This window comes from Halichoerus grypus, chromosome 3, assembly GCF_964656455.1.
Source record: "Halichoerus grypus chromosome 3, mHalGry1.hap1.1, whole genome shotgun sequence".
NCBI classification, from domain to species: Eukaryota; Metazoa; Chordata; class Mammalia; order Carnivora; family Phocidae; genus Halichoerus; species Halichoerus grypus.
Genome location: NC_135714.1, coordinates 81061592 through 81085697, shown reverse-complemented (window position 1 = coordinate 81085697; position 24106 = coordinate 81061592). Strand labels below are relative to the sequence as shown.

The window sequence follows — 24106 nt, the reverse complement described above, 5'->3', positions numbered from 1 at the left end:
TTGAGCGGCTGCCTTCGGCTCAGGTCATGATCCCGGAGTTCTGGGATCGAGTCCCCAGTCGGGCTCCCTGCTCAGCGGGAGCCTGCTTCTCCCTCTGCCTGCCACTCCCCCTGCTTGTGTGCTCTCTCTCTGTCAAATAAATAAATAAAATCTTTTTAAAAAATTAAAAAAATTAAAAACCCAATATTTAACCCTAGGGGAAAACAGGATTGTTTAGGTAAAGGAAAAAAAAAAAAACATTGCAAACTACACAGCTCACCTGTAAGCAGCATTTACATAGTCCTAATAATATAAATTATTGTTACTCCTTCGGGAAGCAGAAGAGAAGTAGAGTATTTTTGTGGTAATGACTGCCCCAAATTTTCATCCTCCAAAATGGGAAGTTAATAGAAATGCCCAAAGAAAAACCAAGTTAGGAATCTAGGCATGCAACTTAGAGATGTGGAAATAAAAAACAAAATAATAAGTTTCAAAAGTTGAAAGCAGTGGCTTCTAGGGAAGAGTAAATGTAGGAAGAATTAGGAAAGTCAATACTGCTGCTTCTCTTAAGAGGCTTTGTAAAAAAAAAAAAAATTTGCATACGTATAGGCATGTATAATTTTGGTAAAAATGAAAATGAAAAAATCAAAAACTAGAAAAATGATGGAGACAAAAGAGTTGGTTATATTCTAGGACTCATAGAATACAAAATAAAGAGAATTCTAAAACAAATTTCACAGCCTTGTGCAAATAGGTGTATATGGCTGAGCATAACATTTTGGTGACTTTATAAGGATTCAAAAGCTACTATATTTTGAACACCTTGCAAGTGCTCCGGAAAACTACTGGAAGGCACATGGAGGTGTGCAAAACATTGCAGATCAGGCCTACATTCAATCTATAATAGAAAAGAGCCACTGGGCCCTGTCAGTCTTCTATTGACTTCTCCTCTGTTGATGATTATGGATATTTTCCTTCTCAACCTCCTTAAACATACTCATTCCAGTGCTTTCTATTTCAGCAAACTGTGACCATTACAAAGACATCGACTCAGTCTGTGTAAATACTTTTGTTTACTTGAGAATATGCTTCTGGGACCACTCTTGGTGACAAGAACTATATCGGTTTCCAGTTAAGGAAATAGAAAACTATATTTCAAACAAAGTGGATTTAATAGAGAACACTGATTGCACAATTGTTGGAAAGCTGAAAGAGCACAAAAGTCATGTTGAAGCCACACAGAACATTAAGAACATTCGGTCCCTAGAGTGCTTGGAGAACAAAAGGGAAGTGGTAAGGTTGTCAGCACTGAAACCTCAGCGAGTAGCTAATATTCATCGAAGGTTGCCCTGTTTCAGGCTCCCTGTTAAGCGCTTTAAAAGGATGATCTCAGTTTTCCTCAGACAACTCCTTGAGGAGCTTAGTCATCCTCATTTTATAAATAAGAAAACTAAAGCCAAAGCCAGTTAAGTGCACACAGCTGGTAAGGATAGGGTCTGCCTGAATCCAACGATGGGGTCTGCCATGCCATAACCACTGCTCCAAACTCCCTGTTGGCACAGGCAGAGGCCACCTCTTATACATCACTGTCCCCCACTGTGCCCAGCTGAGTGCCTGGAATGGGGAGGTGTGCAGTCAGTGCTGATTTCTGTCGCACGGAGCAGAAATGCCAGAGATGGTGAGCACCTCTGCTGAGACTGACAGCTGTCTGCACTGCAGTGACTTCTCCGCTGTGAAAAGAATGCTAAATCAAACATGTTCCTCTGGCTCGAAGCACTCTCTGTCCTACATCATTTGTGCTGCTTCCTTACTTCTCTTCTCTGAATGCAATATGTGGATTAGAAGTTGGAGATGAGTGCACACAACGGGAAAACAGAACTCTGAACACCCTGTGTGGGGCTGAGAGATAAGAAATATAGAATCCAGGAAAAAGAGGGAGATTAAAATGTTATGTGTAGGGAAATATTTAACCTGATGAAATCAAGATATTAATTGAAATTGGCATATTGCAAACAAAGTCAAGGTTTGAACGCTGGCTCAGTGACCTTTTCTTTCTGATTTGACTTCGCTGGAGAATAAGCTGAGGCGTGTGGCTTAAAGACCTCAGATAACGTGTGTGTAATGGGTTGTTAACTCAAGCAAACAATCTGTGTAATATATCAACTTTCTGTACTTGAGCAGAAAAGAGTCTGTAAGAATTCACCAGTCTCTGGCCCTGAAGACAAAACGGAATCATGAGCACAGCAGGAAAAGTAAGCAAAAAAAGTTTTTTTACTTTTGGGGAAATATTGTATAATACACAAAGAAATATACTATTAATGAATAATTTCAAATTTACATATAAATTAGAAACAATATACACTGAAATACAATCTACACTATATGCTTCAATATGCAATTCTACTAAATTACAATGAAAATAGGCTATTCCTCTGTTAAGAGTGTTTTATAGACTGTGACAACACTGGGACATATTTCTTATAAACTATTTTGAAGTATAAATACATTTATAGTTGAGTTTCACAACACTTTTTCTAAAAAAAATTCGCTCTTCATACAGCTGAGTTTCCTGTCTGAATTTAACTTTAAAGGTTATACAATGGCAATTTAATGTTTCCTATAACATTTGCTGTAACTTGCGGAGGTCATGCAAGAAACCAAAAGTGCCTTCATGAAATAATGCAAAATATCTGTTTATGCATTGTCTCTCTGTATGTTCAATTAAAAGGAAAAAATAATTTTCAAATTGTCTTAATAATTGGTTCAGGCAAAGCTTCATGTAAAAACCAATGGAGTTTTTTTTCCTGTTGAATTGGGTGATCTTTAAATTTAATTTCTACTTCTTAAAAAAAAAAAAAAAGCTATTCCTAAATATCTTTATCAAGAATGAATAGCATCTGTATCTAATAAAGTCTTTACTTCCTATATTAATGTGCAATATATTAATAATGAGCTATGGCCAATCATGAATAATTTGCAAACCTAAAATTCTATGTTTTTAATCAAAAAGTTATCTTTATATTAAGAAACCATAATTTAAATGTGTTATTTTTTGTAATCATATTTTTAGGAACACAGGGAAGTTAGATCTCACAAAAGTTCTATGAGAGGAATTTGATTCAGAGGGCTTTATCCTTTGAAGCTTACTATGAAATCTCTTAAAAAAGGCATGCTGATTTCAAAGCATTAGAATCATCAAGGTTAAGCAAGCCAACATCAACATGCAAATTCTGAATTAAAAGGGTCCTATTGTGGCATAATCCAGGAAATTTCCATAGAAATCCTATGGAAGAATATCTTTCCATTTTTTTTTTTACAAAAAAATAATAACAGTGATACGGTTTGAATCACTTATTAGCACTGGGAACACAGATAATTGATTCTAAGTCTTCCATGGATTCATGTTTATTTGTTCAATGTGCTCGCAGGGACAGAGAAATGCATGTGGTTATTCAACATAAGCAATTAATGTTGTTCACTCAATTACAAAAACCTGTGCAACTGCTTCCAGTACATGTGTTATGTTAGGAGTGGATCACACAATATACTATCTTGCTATGATAACTTAAAGATTCTGAGGTTTCTACACACACTGTGACACAACACTCCTGTATCAGTAAGATCGGCAGGAAATCACACAGGTCGCCAACCGTCGGTTTTCTCCTTGCAACTCTCTTTATTTTCACTCATTACTGGTTAGCCTTTACAATAGCATTACATTTCAAATGAAGAAGAGTTAGGAAAAAGGAAAATTAAATATGCCAAAACTCAGCTTAAAAGAAGGGTCAGAGAGCAAAAGTGTAAACTAAATGAACACAATCCTCCCCCTTCGGATGCCACATCAATCACTTTTAGCTTTGTGACAACACCATTTTTGTTTACCCTTCCTGTATTATATTCTCCTCAGATGCTAAGAGATAATAATGATACCTATTTTATAAGGTGGTTGTGAGAATTTAATAAATTAATACTGTAAAGCACTTAGAATAGTGCCTGGTACATAGAAATAATTCAATAAATGTTAGTCACTGCTATTATTATTGTTGCTGTTATTATTATTTAACCTTTGTTAATCTTTCACTACCCATGGGGTAGTAAAAAAATAAAGTTGGGTGATTTTTTTTTTTTTAAGTTGGATTGATCTTAATTCTCTGGACAGCCAGCTTTGTGACTTTGGGAAAATTACTCAGTTAATTACTGAGTCAATTGAGCCTCAATCTTTTTATCTGTAAAATAAGACCAAAAATTCAATAATATTTCCTTGGTACCATCATTGTGAGGTTTAAAGATCAAGCATGTAACTCGCCCAGAACAGAACCCTATAATTAGGATCTATCTACCATTAGTGTATTATTTCCAAGAACTTTCACATTTTTGTGGCATTGATCATAGCAAAAACCTTGCAAAGTGGGAGGATTTGACATATAAATAATGAAAATGAATTGTCAAAAGGATAAATTTCTATTGAAGATTTTTTTTATCATATTTGCAATTATGCCAATTCTTTCTAGGAAAAACTCCCTTAACTGTATAAGCTTTGCAACAAAGAAGACAGGTTTTATATTACATTCCCAAGCACTAAGAACATGTTTTCAACTTCTTATTTTTCAGAACCTTCATGGGTAAGCTGTGCTAGCTAGAAATTCCAGCACACCATTCTCTCATTTTTAAATATATACGTGCATGTGTGGGTATGTGTGAGTGGGTGTATACAGCTGTAACTTCTGCAATTTTTGTTGCAAATCTAATCTGGAAGGAATTTCTACACATACATTTGATGAAAACAGCACTACCAAAGCTAACTGTCAAATGAGTGATGCAAACAAGTAGCACACACAAGCAGTAGGGAAAACAAAGTCAAAGGAAGAGAACAGGCAAATAGAGAAAGAGAAGGCATCCTAGACAGGGAGGCAAATGTGCAAATGAAATCATAAAGTTAGATTGTTTGGGCTTCAGCAGAGAATTGAGCAAGAGGGCAATAGATTTTATGTGAACAGCACTATACCTGTCAGCAAAATTATGTTGATTTAGAACTTCATGCACTAGCCAACAGTTGTGGGTAAACAATCGATTTAAGGACCACATTAAGAAATATCAGGAAGAGGGAGGAGGGAAAGATGATGGAGGAGTAGGGGACCCTATTTCAACTGGTCCCCGGAATTGGGCTGGATATCTACCAGACCACTCTGAGCACCCACGAAACCAGCCTGAGATGTAAGAAGATCTGGATCTCTACAAACAGAATATCCTAGGCGGTTGGTTTCGAGGTACGAAGCGGGGAGCCGTGATTCTGCCGGCAGATATCGGAGGATAAACGGCAGTGGGAGGGTGCCTGGCCATGGGGATCCTACACCGCGGGTGAGCGACAGCCTCGCGCGCTGGGGACGGGGCACAGACTCGCAGACTGGTAGCGGCAGGAAAAGGATTCTAGGGCAGCCCCCGGGACGGAAACCCGGATTGGCGGGGTCGCGCGCGCGAACTGGGAGTGGCTGGCGGTTTTAGAAGCACAAAGGGCAGAGACGTGCCCCGACCTGGAGGCAGGACTGGAGGTGCTGCGGAGGGGCGCACAACCCAGGACGCTGCAGTTTATAGCAGCATGGACAGAAACGGAGACGGTGTGGCCTGGAGAGCTCACTGAAGAACAGACTGCGGTCTCTCTGCTCTGAGGCAGAGGGTTGGAAACGGTCTCTTCTGCTCTGACTCGCGGAAGAGACGCGGAAAGCCACCAGGGAAAGCCGCCAGAGAACAAAAGTCCCAAAGACTGATTCCTGGTGAGCCCATCCCCCGCCACAGGGGGGCAGGGCAACACCGCCCAAACAGGGTTACCTGAGTAACAGCATGGCAGGCCCTTCCTGCAGAAGACAGGCTGGGAAAACAAGAGGCCAGCAACTCTAAGGTCCCAAGAAAACAGGTGCATCTTGCTTGGGTTCTAGTCAATAATTTGGACTCTATACATTCCCTCAAACACCCATCAACAGAATGACTAGGAGGAGGAAGCCCCAAAATAGAAAAGACTCAGAGATTATGACTTATGCTGCAGATTTACAAATGGATGCAGATATAACCAAGATGTCGGAGATGGAATTCAGGCTAGCAATTGTGAAGACAATGGCTAGAATGGAGAAATCAATTAATGGCAACATAGAGTCTCTAAGGGCAGAAATGAAAGCTGAATTGGCAGAACTTAAAAATGCTATCAATGAGATCCAATTCAATCTAGATAATCTAACAGCTAGGGTAACTGAGGCAGAAGAGCAAATAAGCGACCTGGAAGATGATATAATAGATAAAAAGGGAAAAGAGAAGACCAGGGAAAAACAACTCAGAATCCATGAAAATAGAATCAGAGAAATAAGTGACACCATGAAGCATTCCAATGTCAGAATAATTGGAATCCCGGAGGGAGTGGAGAGAGAGGACTAGAAGATGTATTTGAGCAAATCGTAGCTGAGAACTTCCCTAATCTGGGGAATGAAACAAACATTCGCGTCCTAGAGGCAGAGAGGACCCCTCCCAAGATCAAGGAAAACAGGCCAACACCCCGGCATGTAATAGTAAAACTTGCAAATCTTAGAACCAAGGAAACCATCCTAAGGGCAGTTAGGGGGAAGAGATTCCTTATGTACAGAGGGAGGAACATCAGAATAACGTGAGACCTATCCACAGAGACCTGGCAAGGCAGAAAGGGCTGGCAAGACATATTCAGGGTACTAAATGAGAAGAACATGCAGCCAAGAATACTTTATCCGGCAAGGCTGTCATTCAGAATGGATGGAGAGATGCAGAACTTCCATGACCGGCAGAAACTGAAAGAATATGTGACCCCTAAGCCGGCCCTGCAAGAAATATTAAGGGGGGTTCTATAAGAGGAGAAAGACCCCAAGAGTGATATAGAACAGAAATTTACAGGGACAATCTATAAAAACAATGTCTTCACAGGCAACATGATTACAATTCATTCATATCTTTCAATAATCACTCTCAACATGAATGGCCTAAACGCTCCCATAAAACGGCACAGGGTTGCAGATTGGATAAAAAGACAGGACCCATCCATATGCTGTCTATAAGAGACTCATTTTGAACCTAAAGATACATCCAGACTGAAAGTGAAGGGATGGAGATCCATCTTCCATGCCAACGGACCTCAAAAGAAAGCTGGGGTAGCAATTCTTATATCAGACAAATTAGATTTTAAACTAAAGTCTGTAATTAGAGACACAGAAGGACACTATATCATTCTTAAAGGGTCTATAAAACAAGAAGATCTAACAATTGTAAATATCTATGCCCCCAACATGGGAGCAGCCATCTACATAAGCCAACTGTTAACCAAAATAAAGAGTCATATTGATAACAATATGTTAATTGTAGGAGACCTCAATACTCCACTCTCAGCATTGGACAGATCATCTAAGCAGAAAATCAACAAGGAAACAAGAGCTTTGAATGATACATTGGACCAGATGGACCTCACAGATATTTACAGAACATTCCACCCTGAAACAACAGAATACTCATTCTTCTCGAGCGTGCATGGAACTTTCTCCAGAATAGACCATATACTGGGTCACAAATCAGGTCTCAACCAATACCAAAAGATTGAGATTATTCCCTGCATATTCTCAGACCACAATGCTTTAAAACTGGAACTCAATCACAAGAAAAAATTTGGCAGAAATTCAAACACTTGGAAGCTAAAGACCACTCTGCTCAAGAATGTTTGGGTCAACCAGGAAATCAAAGAAGAACTTAAACAATTCATGGAAATCAATGAGAATGAAAACACACTGGTCCAAAACCTATGGGATACTGCAAAGGCGGTCCTAAGGGGGAAATACATAGCCATCCAAGCCTCACTCAAAAAAATAGAAAATCCCGAATTCACCAACTAACTCTACACCTTAAAGAAGTAGAGAAAAAGCAACAAACGATGCCTAAGCCACGCATTAGAAGAGAAATAATTAAAATTAGAGCAGAAATCGATGAATTAGAAACCAGAAACACAGTAGATCAGATCAACGAAACTAGAAGTTGGTTCCTTGAAAGAATTAATAAGATCGATAAACCACTGGCCAGATATCCAAAAGAAAAGAGAAAGGACCCAAATTAATAAAATTATGAATGAAAGGGGAGAGATCACGACTAACACCAAGGAAATAGAAACAATTATTAGAAATTATTATCAACAACGATATGCCAATAAACTGAGCAATCTGGATGACATGGAGGCCTTCCTGGAAACCTATAAGCTGCCAAGACTGAAACAGGAAGAAATTGACAACCTGAATAGGCTAATAACCAGTAACGAGATTGAAGCAGTGATCAAAAACCTCCCAAAAAACAAGAGTCCAGGGCCTGATGGATTCCCTGGGGAATTCTACCAAATATTCAAAGAGGAAATAATACCTATTCTACTGAAGCTGTTTCAAAAAATAGAAACAGAAGGAAAGCTTCAAGACTCATTCTATGAGGCCAGCATTACCTTAATCCCCAAACCAGGCAAAGACCCCATCAAAAAGGAGAATTTCAGACCGATATCCCTGATGAATATGGATTCCAAAATCCTCAACAAAATCCTAGCTAATAGGATCCAACAATACATTAAAAGGATCCTCCACCACAATCAAGTGGGATTTATCCCCGGGATGCAAGGGTGGTTCAACATTCACAAATCAATCAATGTGATAGAACACATTAATAAGAGGAGGGAGAAGAACCATATGGTCCTCTCAATTGATGCAGAAAAAGCATTTGACAAAATACAGCATCCTTTCCTGATTAAAACTCTCCAGAGTATAGGAATAGAGGGAACATTCCTCAAGTTCATAAAATCCATCTATGAAAAACCCACAGGGAATATCATCCTCAATGGGGAAAAGCTGAGAGCCTTTCCCTTAAGATCAGGAACATGTCAAGGATGCCCACTCTCGCCACTATTGTTCAACATAGTATTAGAAGTCCTAGCAACAGCAATCAGACAACAAAAAGAAATAAAAGGCATTCAAATTGGCAAAGAAGTCAAACTCTCTCTTTTCACAGGTGACATGATACTTTATGTGGAAAACCCAAAAGACTCCACCCCCAAATTACGAGAACTCATACAGCAATTAAGGAACGTTGCAGGATACAAAATCAATGCACAGAAATCAGTTGCTTTCTTATACACTAACAACGCAACTGTAGAAAGAGAAATTAGAGAAACGATTCCATTTACAATAGCACCAAAAACCATAAGATACCTCAGAATAAACCTAACCAAAGAGGTAAAGGATCTATACTCTAGGAACTACAAAACACTCATGAAAGAAATTGAAGAAGACACAAAAAGATGGAAAAATATTCCATGCTCATGGATTGGAAGAATAAACATTGTTAAAATGTCTCTGCTACCCAGAGCAATCTATACCTTCAATGCCATCCCGATCAAAATTCCAATGACATTTTTCAAAGTGCTGGAACAAACAATCCTAAAATTTGTATGGAACCAGAAAAGACCCCGAATCGCCAAGGAAATGTTGAAAAAGAAAAACAAAGCTGGGGGCATCACGTTGCCCGATTTCAAGCTATATTACAAAGCTGTGATCACCAAGACAGCATGGTAGTGGCACAAAAACAGACATATAGACCAATGGAACAGAATAGAGAACCCAGATATGGACTTTCAACTCTATGGTCAAATAATCTTTGACAAAGCAGGAAAAAACATGCAATGGAGAAAAGACAGTCTCTTCAATAAATGGTGCTGTGAAAATTGGACAGCTATATGCAGAAGAATGAAACTCGATCATTCTCTAACACCATTCACAAAGATAAACTCAAAGTGGATGAAAGACCTCAATGTGGACAGGAATCCATCAAAATCCTAGAGGAGAACATAGGCAGTAACCTCTTTGACATCGGCCACAGCAACTTCTTTCAAGATACATCTCCAAAAGCTAGTGAAACAAAAGCAAAAATGAACTTTTGGGACTTCATCAAGATAAAAAGCTTCTGCACAGCAAAGGAAACAGTCAACAAAACAAAGAGGCAACCCACAGAATGGGAGAAGATATTTGCAAATGACATTACAGATAAAGGGCTGGTATCCAAGATCTATAAAGAACTTCTCAAACTCAACACCCAAAAAACAAATAATCAAGTCAAAAAGTGGGCAGAAGATATGAAAAGACACTTCTCTGAAGTAAGACATACAAATGGCTAACAGACACATGAAAAATGTTCATCATCATTAGCCATCAGGGAAATCCAAATCAAAACCACATTGAGATACCACCTTACACCAGTTAGAATGGCAAAAATGGACAGGGAAAGAAACAACAAATGTTGGAGAGGTTGTGGAGAAAGGGGAACCCTCTTACACTGTTGGTGGGAATGCAAGTTGGTATAGCCACTTTGGAAAACAGTGTGGAGGTGCCTCAAAAAATTCAAAATAGAGCTACCCTATGACCAAGCAATTGCACTCCTGGGGATTTACCCCAAAGACACAGATGTAGTGAAAAGAAGGGCCATATGCACCCCAATGTTCATAGCAGCAATGTCCGCAATAGCCAAACTGTGGAAAGAGCTGAGATGCCCTTCAACAGATGAATGGATAAAGAAGATGTGGTCCATATATACAATGGAATATTACTCAGCCATCAGAAAGGATGAATACCCAACTTTTACATCAACATCGATGGGACTGGAGGAGATTATGCTAAGTGAAATAAGTCAAGCAGAGAAAGTCAATTATCATATGGTTTCACTTATCTGTGGAACATAAGGAATAGCATGGAGGACATTAGGAGAAGGAAGGGAAAAATGGGGGGGCGGAATTGGAGGGAGAGATGAACCATGAGAGACTATGAACTCTGAGAAACAAACAGGGTTTTAGAGGGGAGGGGGGAGGGGGGATTGGTTAGCCCGGTCATGGGTATTAAGGGGGGCACGTACTGCATGGAGCACTGGGTGTTATACGAAAACAATGGATCGTGGATCACCACATCAAAAACCAATGATGTATTGTATGGTGACTAACATAACACAATAAAATTAAAAAAAAAAAAAAAAAGAAATATCAGGAAGAAACAACCCTTGGAGAAGAAAAACCAACATTAAGATGGTCTAAAAGAATATATTCCCTTTTGTCTCAATGTTTCATTATAGTTAATTCTGTTTCTCTTTCCTTATGTTATTGCTTTGCCTATTGTTTAAAAGGTATTTTTATTCTCTTTGTAAATCAGCGGTTCTTCATTTCTATGGAACCCTTGTTAGGTTCCAGACATGGGGCTAGATGTTGCACGTAAAAAAATGAAAGTCACTCTCCCTGACTTTAAAAGTGGGGAAAAACTGGTATCATCTTTCTATTCAATTTCCAGGTAATCAAATGCAAAGCAGCTGTGCTATGGGAGATAAAGAAACCCTTTTCCATTGAGGAGGTGGAGGTTGCACCCCCTAAGGCCCATGAAGTTCGTATTAAGGTGAAACATTTTTCCATTTCTATTTGGTTTTAGGTTTAAAAAATTCAGAAAATGGTAAAAATGGAAATAAGCAAAAATCCATTAAGAGACACTTTTTATATGGTGATCCAAACATGGGAATTACATTTATTGTCAAAGAAAGATATAAATACAAATCGTCAAATTTTTAAAAAGGAATCAAAGAGTATATACAGTATAATCCTAATAAAATAAAAAAGAACTTGTGTGTTTGTACAGGAAAAAAAGTGCAAAGGGATATACATCAAGATGTCAAAATCAATTAGCATCAGATGGTAGAACTTAAGTGACAATTTTCCTAGTGCTAAGCTGCAATTTCTACTTCTATAAAAATGGATACATTCTTGTATATTAAATAAGACTTAAATATTTCAGAAACAATTATTTCACAGACTATTCCAAATTGTTTGATGAGGAAAAGGAAAGGGTCCTAATCTTTTCTAAATCTAATCATCCTCCCTTTACCCTATAGATGGTGGCCTCAGGAATCTGTCGCTCCGATGATCACGTGGTTAGTGGAACATTCATCACACCTCTCCCTATGATCTTGGGCCATGAGGCAGCCGGCATTGTGGAAAGCATTGGAGAAGGGGTGACTACAGTAAAACCAGGTACAGAATTCACACTTAGGGAATATACCTCAGTTCAGGACCCCAAGATCATCCAGCCTGGAAAGACCTTGCAGAAGGTCATGGCAGAGCTGGGACTGGAACATAGGTCTCCTCCTTTCTTCCCTCCCTGCCTGACTCAGACATGTGTGTATTCATGCACTCATAAATTCTCTCCTTTAGCAAGTGCCTATTGATGTCAGGCACCAGGTTAGATCCCAGGGACACATAAGGATCGAAATAAATGCAGTGCCTGCCAAAGTTAGAGTTCATAAACAAATAATTTCCATCTTAGTGTTGCTGAGTACTGTCTTCTGTCAGGTCCAAAGAGAACTATAAATGATACAAAATAAGAAAAAATAAGTCTATGTCCTGAGCCTCCAAATCAGTGTATGGAAACTGTTCCTTGCTGATTTCACAGGATGGAAGCCATGAGGCTATGATTAAATCAACATGATCTCCTCTTAGGTGGGAAGAACTCTACCAGTAAATGTGGCCTCTCCCTTACCATATACTTAATTGGCCTGTGAACAGAAAATAATAAAATAAATCGTCTGGTTTGAGTTTCAGCTCTTAATATTTCCTTTAGTTAGAAATAAATTAATAATAAATGACACACTTACTTTTCGTTCTACCAAAGCAGAAAAAATAATTTACCAATTAAGTTGCCAGCTACAAACATCTGAAAGTCAGTTTTTATCCTCAAAGAGAGTGCCTAACTCATTGTTGAGGTTGACAGAGGGATTTCTTGAATTCTTCTTTGTCCCATTTTTGTTAGTTTTCCCTTAAAAAACAAAACAAAATGAAAACCCTAAAAGCACAGTCACTTTGAAAAGCCAATACTCATTTTTACTTTGTCCCAAACTATTACAAACTACCGGATCCCCCAGGCATCTGGTGGAATGATGGCAGCCTGATCACAGCTAACATTTATATTTACAGTTACAGTGAGAATATTTAAGGTTTAATTGTCAAGGATTTATGAGATGATATGTATAAAACCCCCAAGAGAAAAGGCACACAACGAAAGAGAACTATTAATACAGGAGCAACAGTCTTTTAAATCCACGTTGTTCCCGATATTTGTATTTCCTCTTTGGGAATCTTCAGGTACATACAAACCCAAACCATTAACGGTGCTGGCAGGCACTGACCGGTGACGTGGTGGTGCATGAATTCTATCTATTGGAGATTTTTCAAAGACACACACCTCTAACACATACACATAAGCTTCCAGTTCTTGCTCTATGAATTCCGGGGTAGAAATTTAAGAAGAATGTGTTTTATACCCTCCAGGTGACAAAGTCATTCCACTCTTTACTCCCCAGTGTGGAAAATGCATTGTTTGTAAACACCCACAAGGCAACTTCTGCTTGAAAAATGAGTAAGTTTCTGATACTCTCTTTACACAACCAATGGATTTGTGCATCAGTTATGTTCCTGTTTCATGCCCTGTGTGTCTATGTGTTGTATTGGCCAGTCTGAGCACACCTCGGGGGATCATGCAGGATGGTACTACCAGGTTCACCTGCAGAGGAAAGCCCATCTACCATTTCATCGGCACCAGCACCTTCTCCCAGTACATGGTGGTGGATGAGATTGCAGTGGCCAAGATTGATGCGGCCTCACCATTGGAGAAAGTCTGTCTCATTGGCTGTGGATTTTCTACTGGTTATGGGTCTGCAATCAACATTGCCAAGGTAGGAATGACAATGGATGATAAAACCGGTTGTACTCAGACTATCAGGAACTAAAAGGACAGCAATTTCTCAAAGTAATCAGAGATCGTTTTTCATAGATTTACTGGTAGCTTTCCACCCTGTTACCACAATAACACTGATATACTCTACAAAATTTAGGATATCAGTTATGATTGGGGAAAATGGCACCAGCAGGAATTGAGGAGCATTTCCTAGAAAATTTATGTTTGTCACAGATGAAAAAGCTATTAATGCTTAGTTTAAAAAAAGTAAAGATATAATTTTCAACAATTATTCTTCTATATTTGTTCTTTATGTGATTACTGAGTTTTAGACCTGGGAGCTCATTTAGTAATTTATTGTACTGTAAGCACCAACATGCATCAGGTATAGTAGGTTTTGCTAGCTTTTGAGGCAGCAGAAGTAAATGAAGGGGTCACCTCTGAGGAGCATCTAGTCCATGGATCCTCTACTCCCAGAATTAGGATCAACAGTAGATTCCAAAGCCTTATCTGGTACACCTCCAAACCAAGAGTCACCAACCCACCCACTCTGTGGATCCCTATAAGGGAAGTAATGAGGCTTCAATAATGCATTTTGCATTTATTCCAGTCATTAGGGGATTTCACTGTTTACATCTTGCCTCCTGCCATGAACACACACACACACACACACACACACACATACACACAGAGGTCAGAGGTGGTAGATTTTAAAGAGAAATTCTTTAAAGGCTCCTCTTCCCAAAAGGTTGGAAATGTAGCAGTATTCCTTCATTTTATGAAATGGAGGCCTAAAGACATAAAGCTATTTGCCCAAAATCTCACAGCTGGTTAGTATGAGAGCTGCAACTAGCTTTTCTCTCCAAACTCTGGCTGAATCTTAAACCATGATACATAATTACCTTTACCTTTAAATCACAATCACAAGTCTCAAATTTTTCTAAACAAGGTAAAAAGTGGTATTGTATCCCACAGAATGATTACTTGGGACAGGAGAAATATTTTACCCATGATGAAGGCTGACTATAGCAGTTTAGGTTTACTAACAGTCCCTAGCCAATTTAAATAATCGAGAGCACTTGTTTTCCAAATTTCTGTGGCTCTAGCGCTTAGTCCCTTGTGCAATTACATCATCTGTTTGAGCAGGTGGTCTAACTGAGCCTACACAGAGCAGAAGCTGAGGGCACTTGTAATAATTAATCTCAGCCATTAATAAAATACAGACCAATTTTTCAGTGCATATTGTTTATTAGTATATTCTTAAAAGCAGGGATAACGACCCACAAGATCACAGCAGTCTCAAGCTGTATTATCTTAGTTATCTGTTAAATTTCCCCTGTTCTTAGGCTTTCCTCTAAGCTAAGGATAACTTTTCTATGTTTCACAGCTAATTTCTGCTCTCGTGATACTGGTCATGATACTGAAAGTTAATGAACCAAGGAGCTAATTATTAAGAATTTGATTGGATTATTTTTCAGTATCCCAGAATAATCTTTTCCACTTATTATTTCATTTCCCAAAACTTGCATTTCTCTGTGTGATATAATAAAGCTGGGTGTCAATGGATTTCAGCTATTAGAGTCTCTTCAAGATGGTAGTCACTGGCATTTAGAGCTTAAAGATCATCCAATCCACTGGCTCCAACCCTGGGCTTCCCATTGGAGTCACCTGGGAACTGGGTCCCACCCACAGAGATTCTGATGGAATTGGTTACGAGCTGGGACCTGGGCATTGAGATATTTTAAACCTCCCCAGGTGAGTCTAATGTCCAGCAGAGTTTGAGAACCACTCATCTAGTTCAACCCCCCTAATTTAAACACGAAGCAACTAAAGCCAAAAGAGATTTGGCAGAAGGTTGGACCTAAGAGTTTGAATAGCATCTCCGTAACGGACAAGGCATGGCATTTTATGCAGCTTAGGCACTTTCTAATAATCATTATTTAATCCATTTTTGCATTTTCTGTAAACACAGGTGACCCAGGGCTCCACCTGTGCGGTGTTTGGCCTTGGAGGGGTCGGCCTGTCTGTGATCATAGGCTGTAAAGCAGCGGGAGCAGCCAGGATCATTGGGGTGGACATCAACAAAGACAAATTTGCAAAGGCCAAAGAGGTGGGTGCCACTGAGTGTATCAGCCCTCAGGACTACAAGGAACCCATCCAGGACGTGCTGAAGGAAATGAGTGGTGGCGGTGTGGATTTTTCATTTGAAGTCATTGGGCGGCTTGACACCATGGTATGTAATAGGAAATACCCTGAGATATCTGCTTCTACATTCCAGAGTGTAGTTTTAGGCATCAGAATATAAATAATATATATAAATAATATTTTAAAAACTATGAATGGTGATTTTCCATCTCCTGTTACTTGGGATATTCAGTTTATTCCTATGAGAAATCCTTAATTCCATCAGCTAAGCAAATCTGTCTCAAGTAATAGTTCCCCTTAGAGAGAGGAAAGAGGGTCTTTTTTTTTTAATTAAGCCATTATAAATTTACTTTGTTAACTTTTAGTAAAAAAATCCAAACTCAAGTAAATATAGATAATATAAATTCTGTTTTCAAATTGGCAAGTTTGATTTTCCCCCCATTCTTAACAAAAATGGTTTTAACACTTTAACTTTTTTTATATTTTAATAAATTTTCATTTCTTTTCATATATCATACTATGGCCAGAGGGAATAATGGCCATTTTAGACCAGTATCATTTATTAACAGAAAATAATTGCATTTTACCATTCAGCACACTGCCCCATCCTGCCACCGTAGACAGCACAGTGCCTGGCACATAGGAAGCACCCAATATCTCTGTGTTGGGCTGAATACTTTAGAAAGTCAACAAATTTTTCCACCAAAAAAATTTAAGAGATACATATCTCATAGCACTGTTTATAAATTACATGAGATAATGCATGTAAAATACTGAGCACAGTGCCACCTGTCAGATGGTAAGCTCAATAAATGTTAGCTAGTGCTATTGATATGCAATACTGTTTCTGACCTTACAGTGTTTACAACACCTTTGAAATACACAAAACATTGCTTTCAAATAATTGTAAATATCATCAATTGCAATGAGGAACACATCTCCAGTTATATTCCACCTAACCAGAATTCTCTAGAATCCTACTGAAACAGTCCCCAGAAACAAACAAATCCCCCTTTTGAGGTTCTCCAGTAAATCCCAGCAGTGTTGGTTATAGGGAGCACCACCCTAAGAATAAAGCTCTTTGTAGCCTTGACTTGGGACAATATGCCAACTTCAGATGACTGAAGTTCCAAGAGAATCCAACTTTATTCAGGGTGGTAGCATTTCTCCTTATGCCCTTTTTCTGTTGTTTTCCCTCTATTTTCTTCTGCGAAATTGGATTGTTACTTCACTTAAAGATACCAAATATCTCAGAACAACGGCCGCATGTTCTGAGGATACCTGGTCTTCTATACATCATACTCCAAAATCAAAGGATTAATTCTTATATATTGCTGGGTGGGGGGAGGTCCTCAAAAATTCTCTTACTATGGAACATGTTTAAAAACTTGACTGGAGGGGGAAGGCTTTCTTTTGAAATTCCAGGAGACCAGAAGTTCCAAGTGAATAAGAGACCAATTTTGGTAATGTAATTGACCTTATATCTTGTTTGCCATCAAAACACATGGTTCAAAGTACTGAGTTCAAAATATCTACGTGACAAATAAATGAAAAATGACTTAATCAATTCATAGACTGAGAGCGATGTGGTGACAAAACACTACTTTTACTTGAGGAATCAGACTTTATATAGATATGTTTGTAATGATGTTTGCCTCTACTATTTTATAAGGAAGAATTAAGCATACACAAATTTATTTATCCACTGGTTTCATTAAAAAGAGATTTTCTGGGCATTTCCTAAAACCACAGCACTATTCTAGGCACAATGGGGAATAAAGAAACAAAAGATGTTATCTCTTCCCTGCACACACTCACAATCTAGCTAAATCAATATTGCATGATACTATGTATCATGAGTGAGGACTATCAGAAAATTCACTTTAATGATGCTAAATATTAATTTTATTCCAGGTGGCTGCCTTGTCCTGCTGTCAAGAGTCCTATGGTGTAAGCGTCATTGTAGGAGTACCTCCTAATTCGCAAGATCTCTCTATGAGCCCCATGTTGCTATTGACCGGACGTACCTGGAAAGGAGCAATTTTTGGTGGTATGTAGTTAGGCTTGATGGCTGAATTCTTATTAACCTCAGGAGTTCTTCCCTTTTACAAGTGACAAAGCCAGGTTTTAAAAAGCAACATGGTTAAAAAGTAAATTAAAATCCCTTTGTAGCTATAGGCTCTAAATCAACTACATTTATGGATCTGATGCACACAGAAGGTCCCAAGACACACTTTTTGGTGTTCCCATAAACTAACTAGAATCTTTCCGTACCCTTCTTTTATACCCATGATGGCACAAGGCACTGAAACACCTCATAGGACCCAAGAAATCCACAGCAGTCATTCATGTATGCTCTCATCGCCTAAATTTAGGCAATTGCTAAATTTGCTCCTTGACTTTGGGAATAAGCACCAATAGTATAATTTCTCTATGGGAGAGCTAATAATTAAGGACTCTAGTTTATCTAGGTGGATTAAAAAAAAAAAAAGTCTAACCATGGCAAAAGGATATTGAAACACTATCTCTTCTTAGCCTCAGTAACAGTAGTCTGTGGGACGTAGCACTTTCTAGAAACTTTCATCTTAATTCTGCTTGGAGGGGCTCCTGGGTGGCTCAGTCCGTTAAGCGTCTGCCTTCAGCTCAGGTCATGATCCCAGGGTCCTGGGATCGAGCCCCACATCGGGCTCCTTGCTCAGTGGGAAGCCTGCTTCTCCCTCTCCCTCTGTCTGCTGCTCCCCCTGCTTGTACTTGCTCTCTGCCTCTCTCTCTCTCTCTCTCTCTCTCTGTGTCAAATAAATAAATAAAATCTTTTTAAAAAAAAATTCTGCTTGGAAATTCTCTTCTCCAATTCTCCTCTCACCCATGGCTGAATCTTACAATGATGTCATTTTCTTTTCAGGCTTTAAGAGTAAAGATTCTGTCCCCAAACTTGTGGCTGATTTTATGGCTAAGAAGTTTCCACTGGATCCATTAATAACCCATGTTTTACCTTTTGAAAAAATAAATGAAGGATTTGACCTGCTTCGCTCTGGAAAGAGGTAGATATTAAATTTCTTTTTTATGGTGGGGATTGGTCAATAGAGAAAAAAGGTGAAAGAATGAAAAAAATACTGGAATGCCTTGTTTCTCCATTGGTAGTTCAGTCTTTGGATATAGAACATTTAAGATGGATGGTATTGTGAGAAACTAAAACAGTTGCTTTGTACTTCCTGTTCTACTGAAACCAAATTATTTTCGTTACAGGGACTCTGAATGATCAGAGCCACTCAGCTTTATTTACAAGAGAATAGTCACCCTTGGAAGGAAAAAGAATCAGAGTCACACAGTCTTAATTATAACCTAAGTCACTGCAGCCTCTGCCTGGCCACCTAAAAAGGTTGACCATTAATGGCTGTAAATTTATATTAAGGACCTATTTCATTATGGAAGGAGGTAGAGCTACCTTGAGATTTTTTTTTCGTAGACAGATATCACTAATTTTTTCATTAAAAAACACCATTATTATTTTTTTCAGTTTACAAAGAACTTTTCACAACTAAAAATTATAGGCATACCTTAGACATATTGTGGATTCAGTTCCAGACCACTGCAATAAAGCGAATATGCAGTAAAGTGAGTCAAAGGAAGTTTTTGCTTTCCCAGTGCTTATGAAAGTTATTTTTACACTATGTTATAGTCTAGTAAGGGACAAGAGCAGTATGTCTAAAAAACAATGTACATACCTTAATTAAAAAATATTGTGTTGCTAAAAAATGCTAACCATCATCTGACCTTTCAGTGAGTGGTAATCTTCTTGCTGGTGGAGGGTTGTGCTGGCTGCTGACTGATCAGCCTGGGGGTTGCTCAAGTTTGGGGTGACTGTGGCAATTTATTAAAATAAGACAGCAATAAAGTTTGTTACATCGATTGGTTCTTCCTTTCACTAGAACACTTAGAGACTCCTGTAGTGTTATTAATTGGCCTAATTTCAGTATTGTTGTGTCTCAGGTGATAGGCCCAGGAAAGACAGGGAGACAGGGGAATGGCCAGTGGCAGTCAGAATCCACACAATATTTATGGATTAAGTTCATCATCTTCTATGGGCACATTCGTGATAGCCCCAAAACAATTACATAATAGCATGGAAAGATCACTGATCACAGGTTCCCATAACAAATATAACAGGAATGAAAAAGTTTGAAATATTGTAAGAATTACTACAATGTGACCCAGAGACAGGAAGTGAGCAAATGCTGTTGGAAAAAATAGTACCAGCAGACTTGCTCAACACAGGGTCGCCACAAACCTTCAATTCGTCAAAGAACGCAGTATCTGCAAGGAGCAACAGAGTGAGGTGTGCCTGTGTTGTAAAGGGGAATGCTCTTTTAAATGCTGAAGTCTTATATTTTCTTCGAAGATTAGGAAAATAAGCCAATTCCATTTCCTACCTCTAACATTTAACTATAATGACCACCTAAAAAGAATTTTGTCATCTGCATTTCCACATGAGGTGCAACTTGTAATAGGTAGTTGTAGGTAACTCCCACCTTCTAGGAGCATCACCCACACTTTTTCTGCTATCTCACACTTCTCATGAGGTTTTCAACTTTAAATAGAAGTTCTTAAGCACCCACACACATAACATATTATACTGGGCTGTCTGACAAATCTTATCGAGAGCACCAGATTACATCTTTTCTGGAAAGCAATTTGGTTAATTTGCATCAGAAACCCTTAAAAAAAAAACCTAGGTCCCTTGTCCCAGCAATTCCATTTCTGGGAAGCTATTCTACAGAAATAATCAGAGAATCAAATACACATCTATTTAAGCACGCCCATCTATTGTCTATAGTATCAAAACTTGGAAACATACTAAAGTCCAACATTAAGGGAGTGGTTAAATAAATTCCAACCATGTACTAGAAATGTACATTTAAAAGAAGTTATTTCATTAAATTGGGAAATTCTTATATTGTAATTTTAGGTTACAGAATTGAGAATACAAACTTATATATACAATGTGACCCCAAGTTTTCAATATGAGCAGTAAAAAATTGACATATGTCTAGAAAAAAAATTGATCAAAATGCAAGAAAATATTAACACTATCTCTAGGTGTGGGATTACAGGTAATTTTAACTTTTTTTTTTTAAGATTTTGTTTTTATTTATTTGTCAGAGAGAGAGAGAGGGAGAGAACACAAGCAGGGGGAGTGGCAGGCAGGGGGAGAAGCAGGTTCCCTGCCAAGCAGGGAGCCCGATGCGGGACTCGATCCCAGAACTCTGGGATCCTGCCCTGAGCTGAAGGCAGACACTTAACCGACTGAGCCACCCAGGTGTCCTAATTTTTACTTTCTTCTTCACACTATCTCTCAGTTTCTAAAATTACATATATTTTCCTTATTAAATATAAGTATATATATATATATTTTTTTTTAAGGCACAAAGACCATTTTTTTCTAAAAGTTTATATCCATCAGAAGATAGTTTTTAGGAAGGACATTGGTTCCAGTGTAAATGCTAAATTTCTGATCTCCATAAGAATGAAGTTTCTGAATACAAATCAACTTTATTATATATTTCTAAGAATCCTTCAACATTTCTTTATCAAAGCTCTATGAAGCCTTCAAGATGGTCTTTATTACATTATGGTTCCTTCCAGCAAGTTATCTATCATCTTGTAATTTGTGCAACTTTATTTTGAGGTTTAAATTCCCACACCCCACACTAGATATGTGACCTAGAACAAGTTATAACCCTCTCTCTCAGTATTTTTAATCTCTAAAATGGAAACATTAGGACCTGCCTGATAGCATGGTTGTTTCAGTTGAGGTTTCAATGATAAAATGCACAAAAAGCATCTACAGATTATGTGACAAATAGCAAACACTTATTACATGTCATTACCCATTGTTGTTTTGTATTATTATTCCAGATATGCATGCTCTCAAAAGTGATTTTTTGAGGATGTTTATATATAATGAAGCCTAAATGGCAGTCATATTCAGGATGTTATGACTGAGCTCAAGGCAGTAGAACACACAAGAAAGAACCAGCAAAAGGGGACCCACTGTACTACTTTACTTGACATGAATGCACAGGGACGCAAATGAAGTAGTGGAACCACAGATAGCTTTTCACTGAGACAGCAGTGAATGTTCCTTGGACTCTCACGTGGAAGAGTGTGGGTTATCTGAACATTAAAACAATTAATATATCTTTTATTTCCTGTTGTAGCATCCGCACCATCCTAACATTCTGAGACCATACAAATGCCTTCACTTGCAGCAGTCTTTTGGTTCCTGCACCTTCTGGAACGAGCAACCAAACAACATCACTAATTCTGTTCTTCAGAGATGCAATCAATAAATCATGCATGAGAGCTATCCAAAAGAAACAAAAATTCATATGAAATCCTTTTTCAAGCCAAACGAACAACCAAACATCATCACTAATTCTGTTCTTCAGAGATGCAATCAATAAATCATGCATGAGAGCTATCCAAAAGAAACAAAAATTCATATGAAATCCTTTTTCAAGCCAATGTTTAAAATACAAGTGAGAGCTAGGTGAATCATTAGCTGCATAGTTGAGTCCAATAAACTTTCCTTCTTAATCATTCTACTCATGTTGAATTATGGCATCTTTCCCACTGAGGAAAGGTAGGTATTTCTTTGACTTCTTGAATTTCTTGTACCTGTGCCACCCTTAGTCACTGAAACCTAGGGGAGGAGGTCTTCATTATACTTTATATTATTCCTCCCAACATACACATGAGCTACTGTGCTTGAACTCTTCCTATTTCTATTTCCACTGTCTATATTTTCCTTTTGATGAAATGTACCAAAGCCCTAAGGGAAACACTATCGTCTGGGAAAGGATACACTTAGATTTACAAGTAGAGAAGGTCTAGAACTTCTATATGCAGGGAATTTCTTTTTTTTTTAAATTGAAGTATAGCTGACATACAATCTTATATTAGTTTCAGATGTACGACACAGTGATTCAACATTTATGTACATTATGAAGTAATCACCACGATAAATCTAGCCACCATTTGGCACCATACAAAGTTGTTACCATATTATTAACTATATTCTAAATAAAGGAATTTTCTAGGGAAATGTCACATATTTTTATATGACAGAGGGAAGTATGCTTATTGCTTTTTATACTGTTCACAGTGAATATACAATTATTCTTTAAAACAGAAGCAGTTTCATGCTACATGTGATAAATATGAGGTTCAGATATTAAATGTGAAAATTGAACTATTCCTGGAACCATATTGAAAAATCTGTAGTTTTTTGGTGCTTTATTGGCTAAACACTTAGTTAATTATTATAATTAACTGAAAATTACTCATACGGTAATTAAAAAGTAATATGGTGGCTTGAAGTGTAGGGATTGGAATGAAGCAGCTGTGGACACAACATGTAAAATGGGTAACCAAGAAATGCACAAACATCCAATGCGATATATTTTCTAACTAAACATATATGCATATACAGATGTGCATTTTCAATCTAGAACTTTTCTATTAACTACCATGTCTTAAATCTATAATCCTGGAGATAATGTAATTTTTTGAATATGCAAGAGCCTGTGTACTCATTTGTTCATGCTTTCCCACTCTCAAGGGAAGATTTGCATTTTAAGCTTTATCTCCAAATGTACATAAAAAGCTTATTCTTTTAAGGGGTTTTGTCTCTCTCCAAAAGTGTTATTTGTTTCTGTGTCTACAATTTGTTTGATATTGTGGAAAGGACTTTGGATTGAGAGCAAGTGATCTATCACCTACTTAATGGTGACCTTCAGTAAGTTACTCAACCTCTCTGAACCCGTTTCATTCTTTGTTTTAAAGAATTACTCTAAACACAAGGCCCACAAAGCCTTTTTTTTTTTTGTCTGTTGTTTTAAAGTATAAAAGATTAATTTAGTGCTTTTGACAGACTTTTGATTGTAGAGGATGTATGGTATCAGCACTGACAGATCACACAGATACAAAGAACTCTAGCTTATGACAATATTAAAGGTTTATCCCAATTCTGCAGAACAGGCATTTTAAAACATACTGTGGGGGCCTTACAGCAGCGTGCTTCAGATAGAGATTCTCCAGAGGTTGAAATGCCAAAAACCTAACACCTCTGTATTGACTCACATACTTTAGTCCATTGTCACAGAGCATTTCCTATTAAAACCAATGATGGA

General features: G+C 38.0%; 2 protein-coding genes across 2 annotated transcripts in view; one reads left to right on the top strand and one right to left on the bottom strand.

Moving 5' to 3' along the window:
• Window positions 1–24106, bottom strand: part of C3H4orf17 (chromosome 3 C4orf17 homolog) — a 334730-nt gene that overhangs the window by 129911 nt on the left and 180713 nt on the right. The window lies entirely within an intron of this gene.
• On the top strand, window positions 1371–22339 carry LOC118542481 (alcohol dehydrogenase E chain). Its single transcript, XM_036102701.2, has 9 exons — window positions 1371–2231; window positions 11340–11441; window positions 11932–12070; window positions 13364–13451; window positions 13548–13767; window positions 15742–16002; window positions 17829–17964; window positions 18817–18955; window positions 22133–22339. Exons 1-9 carry the CDS (start codon window positions 2214–2216, stop codon window positions 22155–22157), a joined length of 1128 nt encoding a protein of 375 aa, XP_035958594.2. The 5' UTR covers window positions 1371–2213; the 3' UTR covers window positions 22158–22339.

Excerpts from the sequence above, each read along its gene's own strand:
- LOC118542481 (XM_036102701.2), top strand. Across the intron at positions 16,003-17,828 it reads TTGGGCGGCTTGACACCATG|GTGGCTGCCTTGTCCTGCTG; the intron begins GTATGTAATAGG and ends ATTTTATTCCAG. Across the intron at positions 17,965-18,816 it reads GAAAGGAGCAATTTTTGGTG|GCTTTAAGAGTAAAGATTCT; the intron begins GTATGTAGTTAG and ends TTTTCTTTTCAG.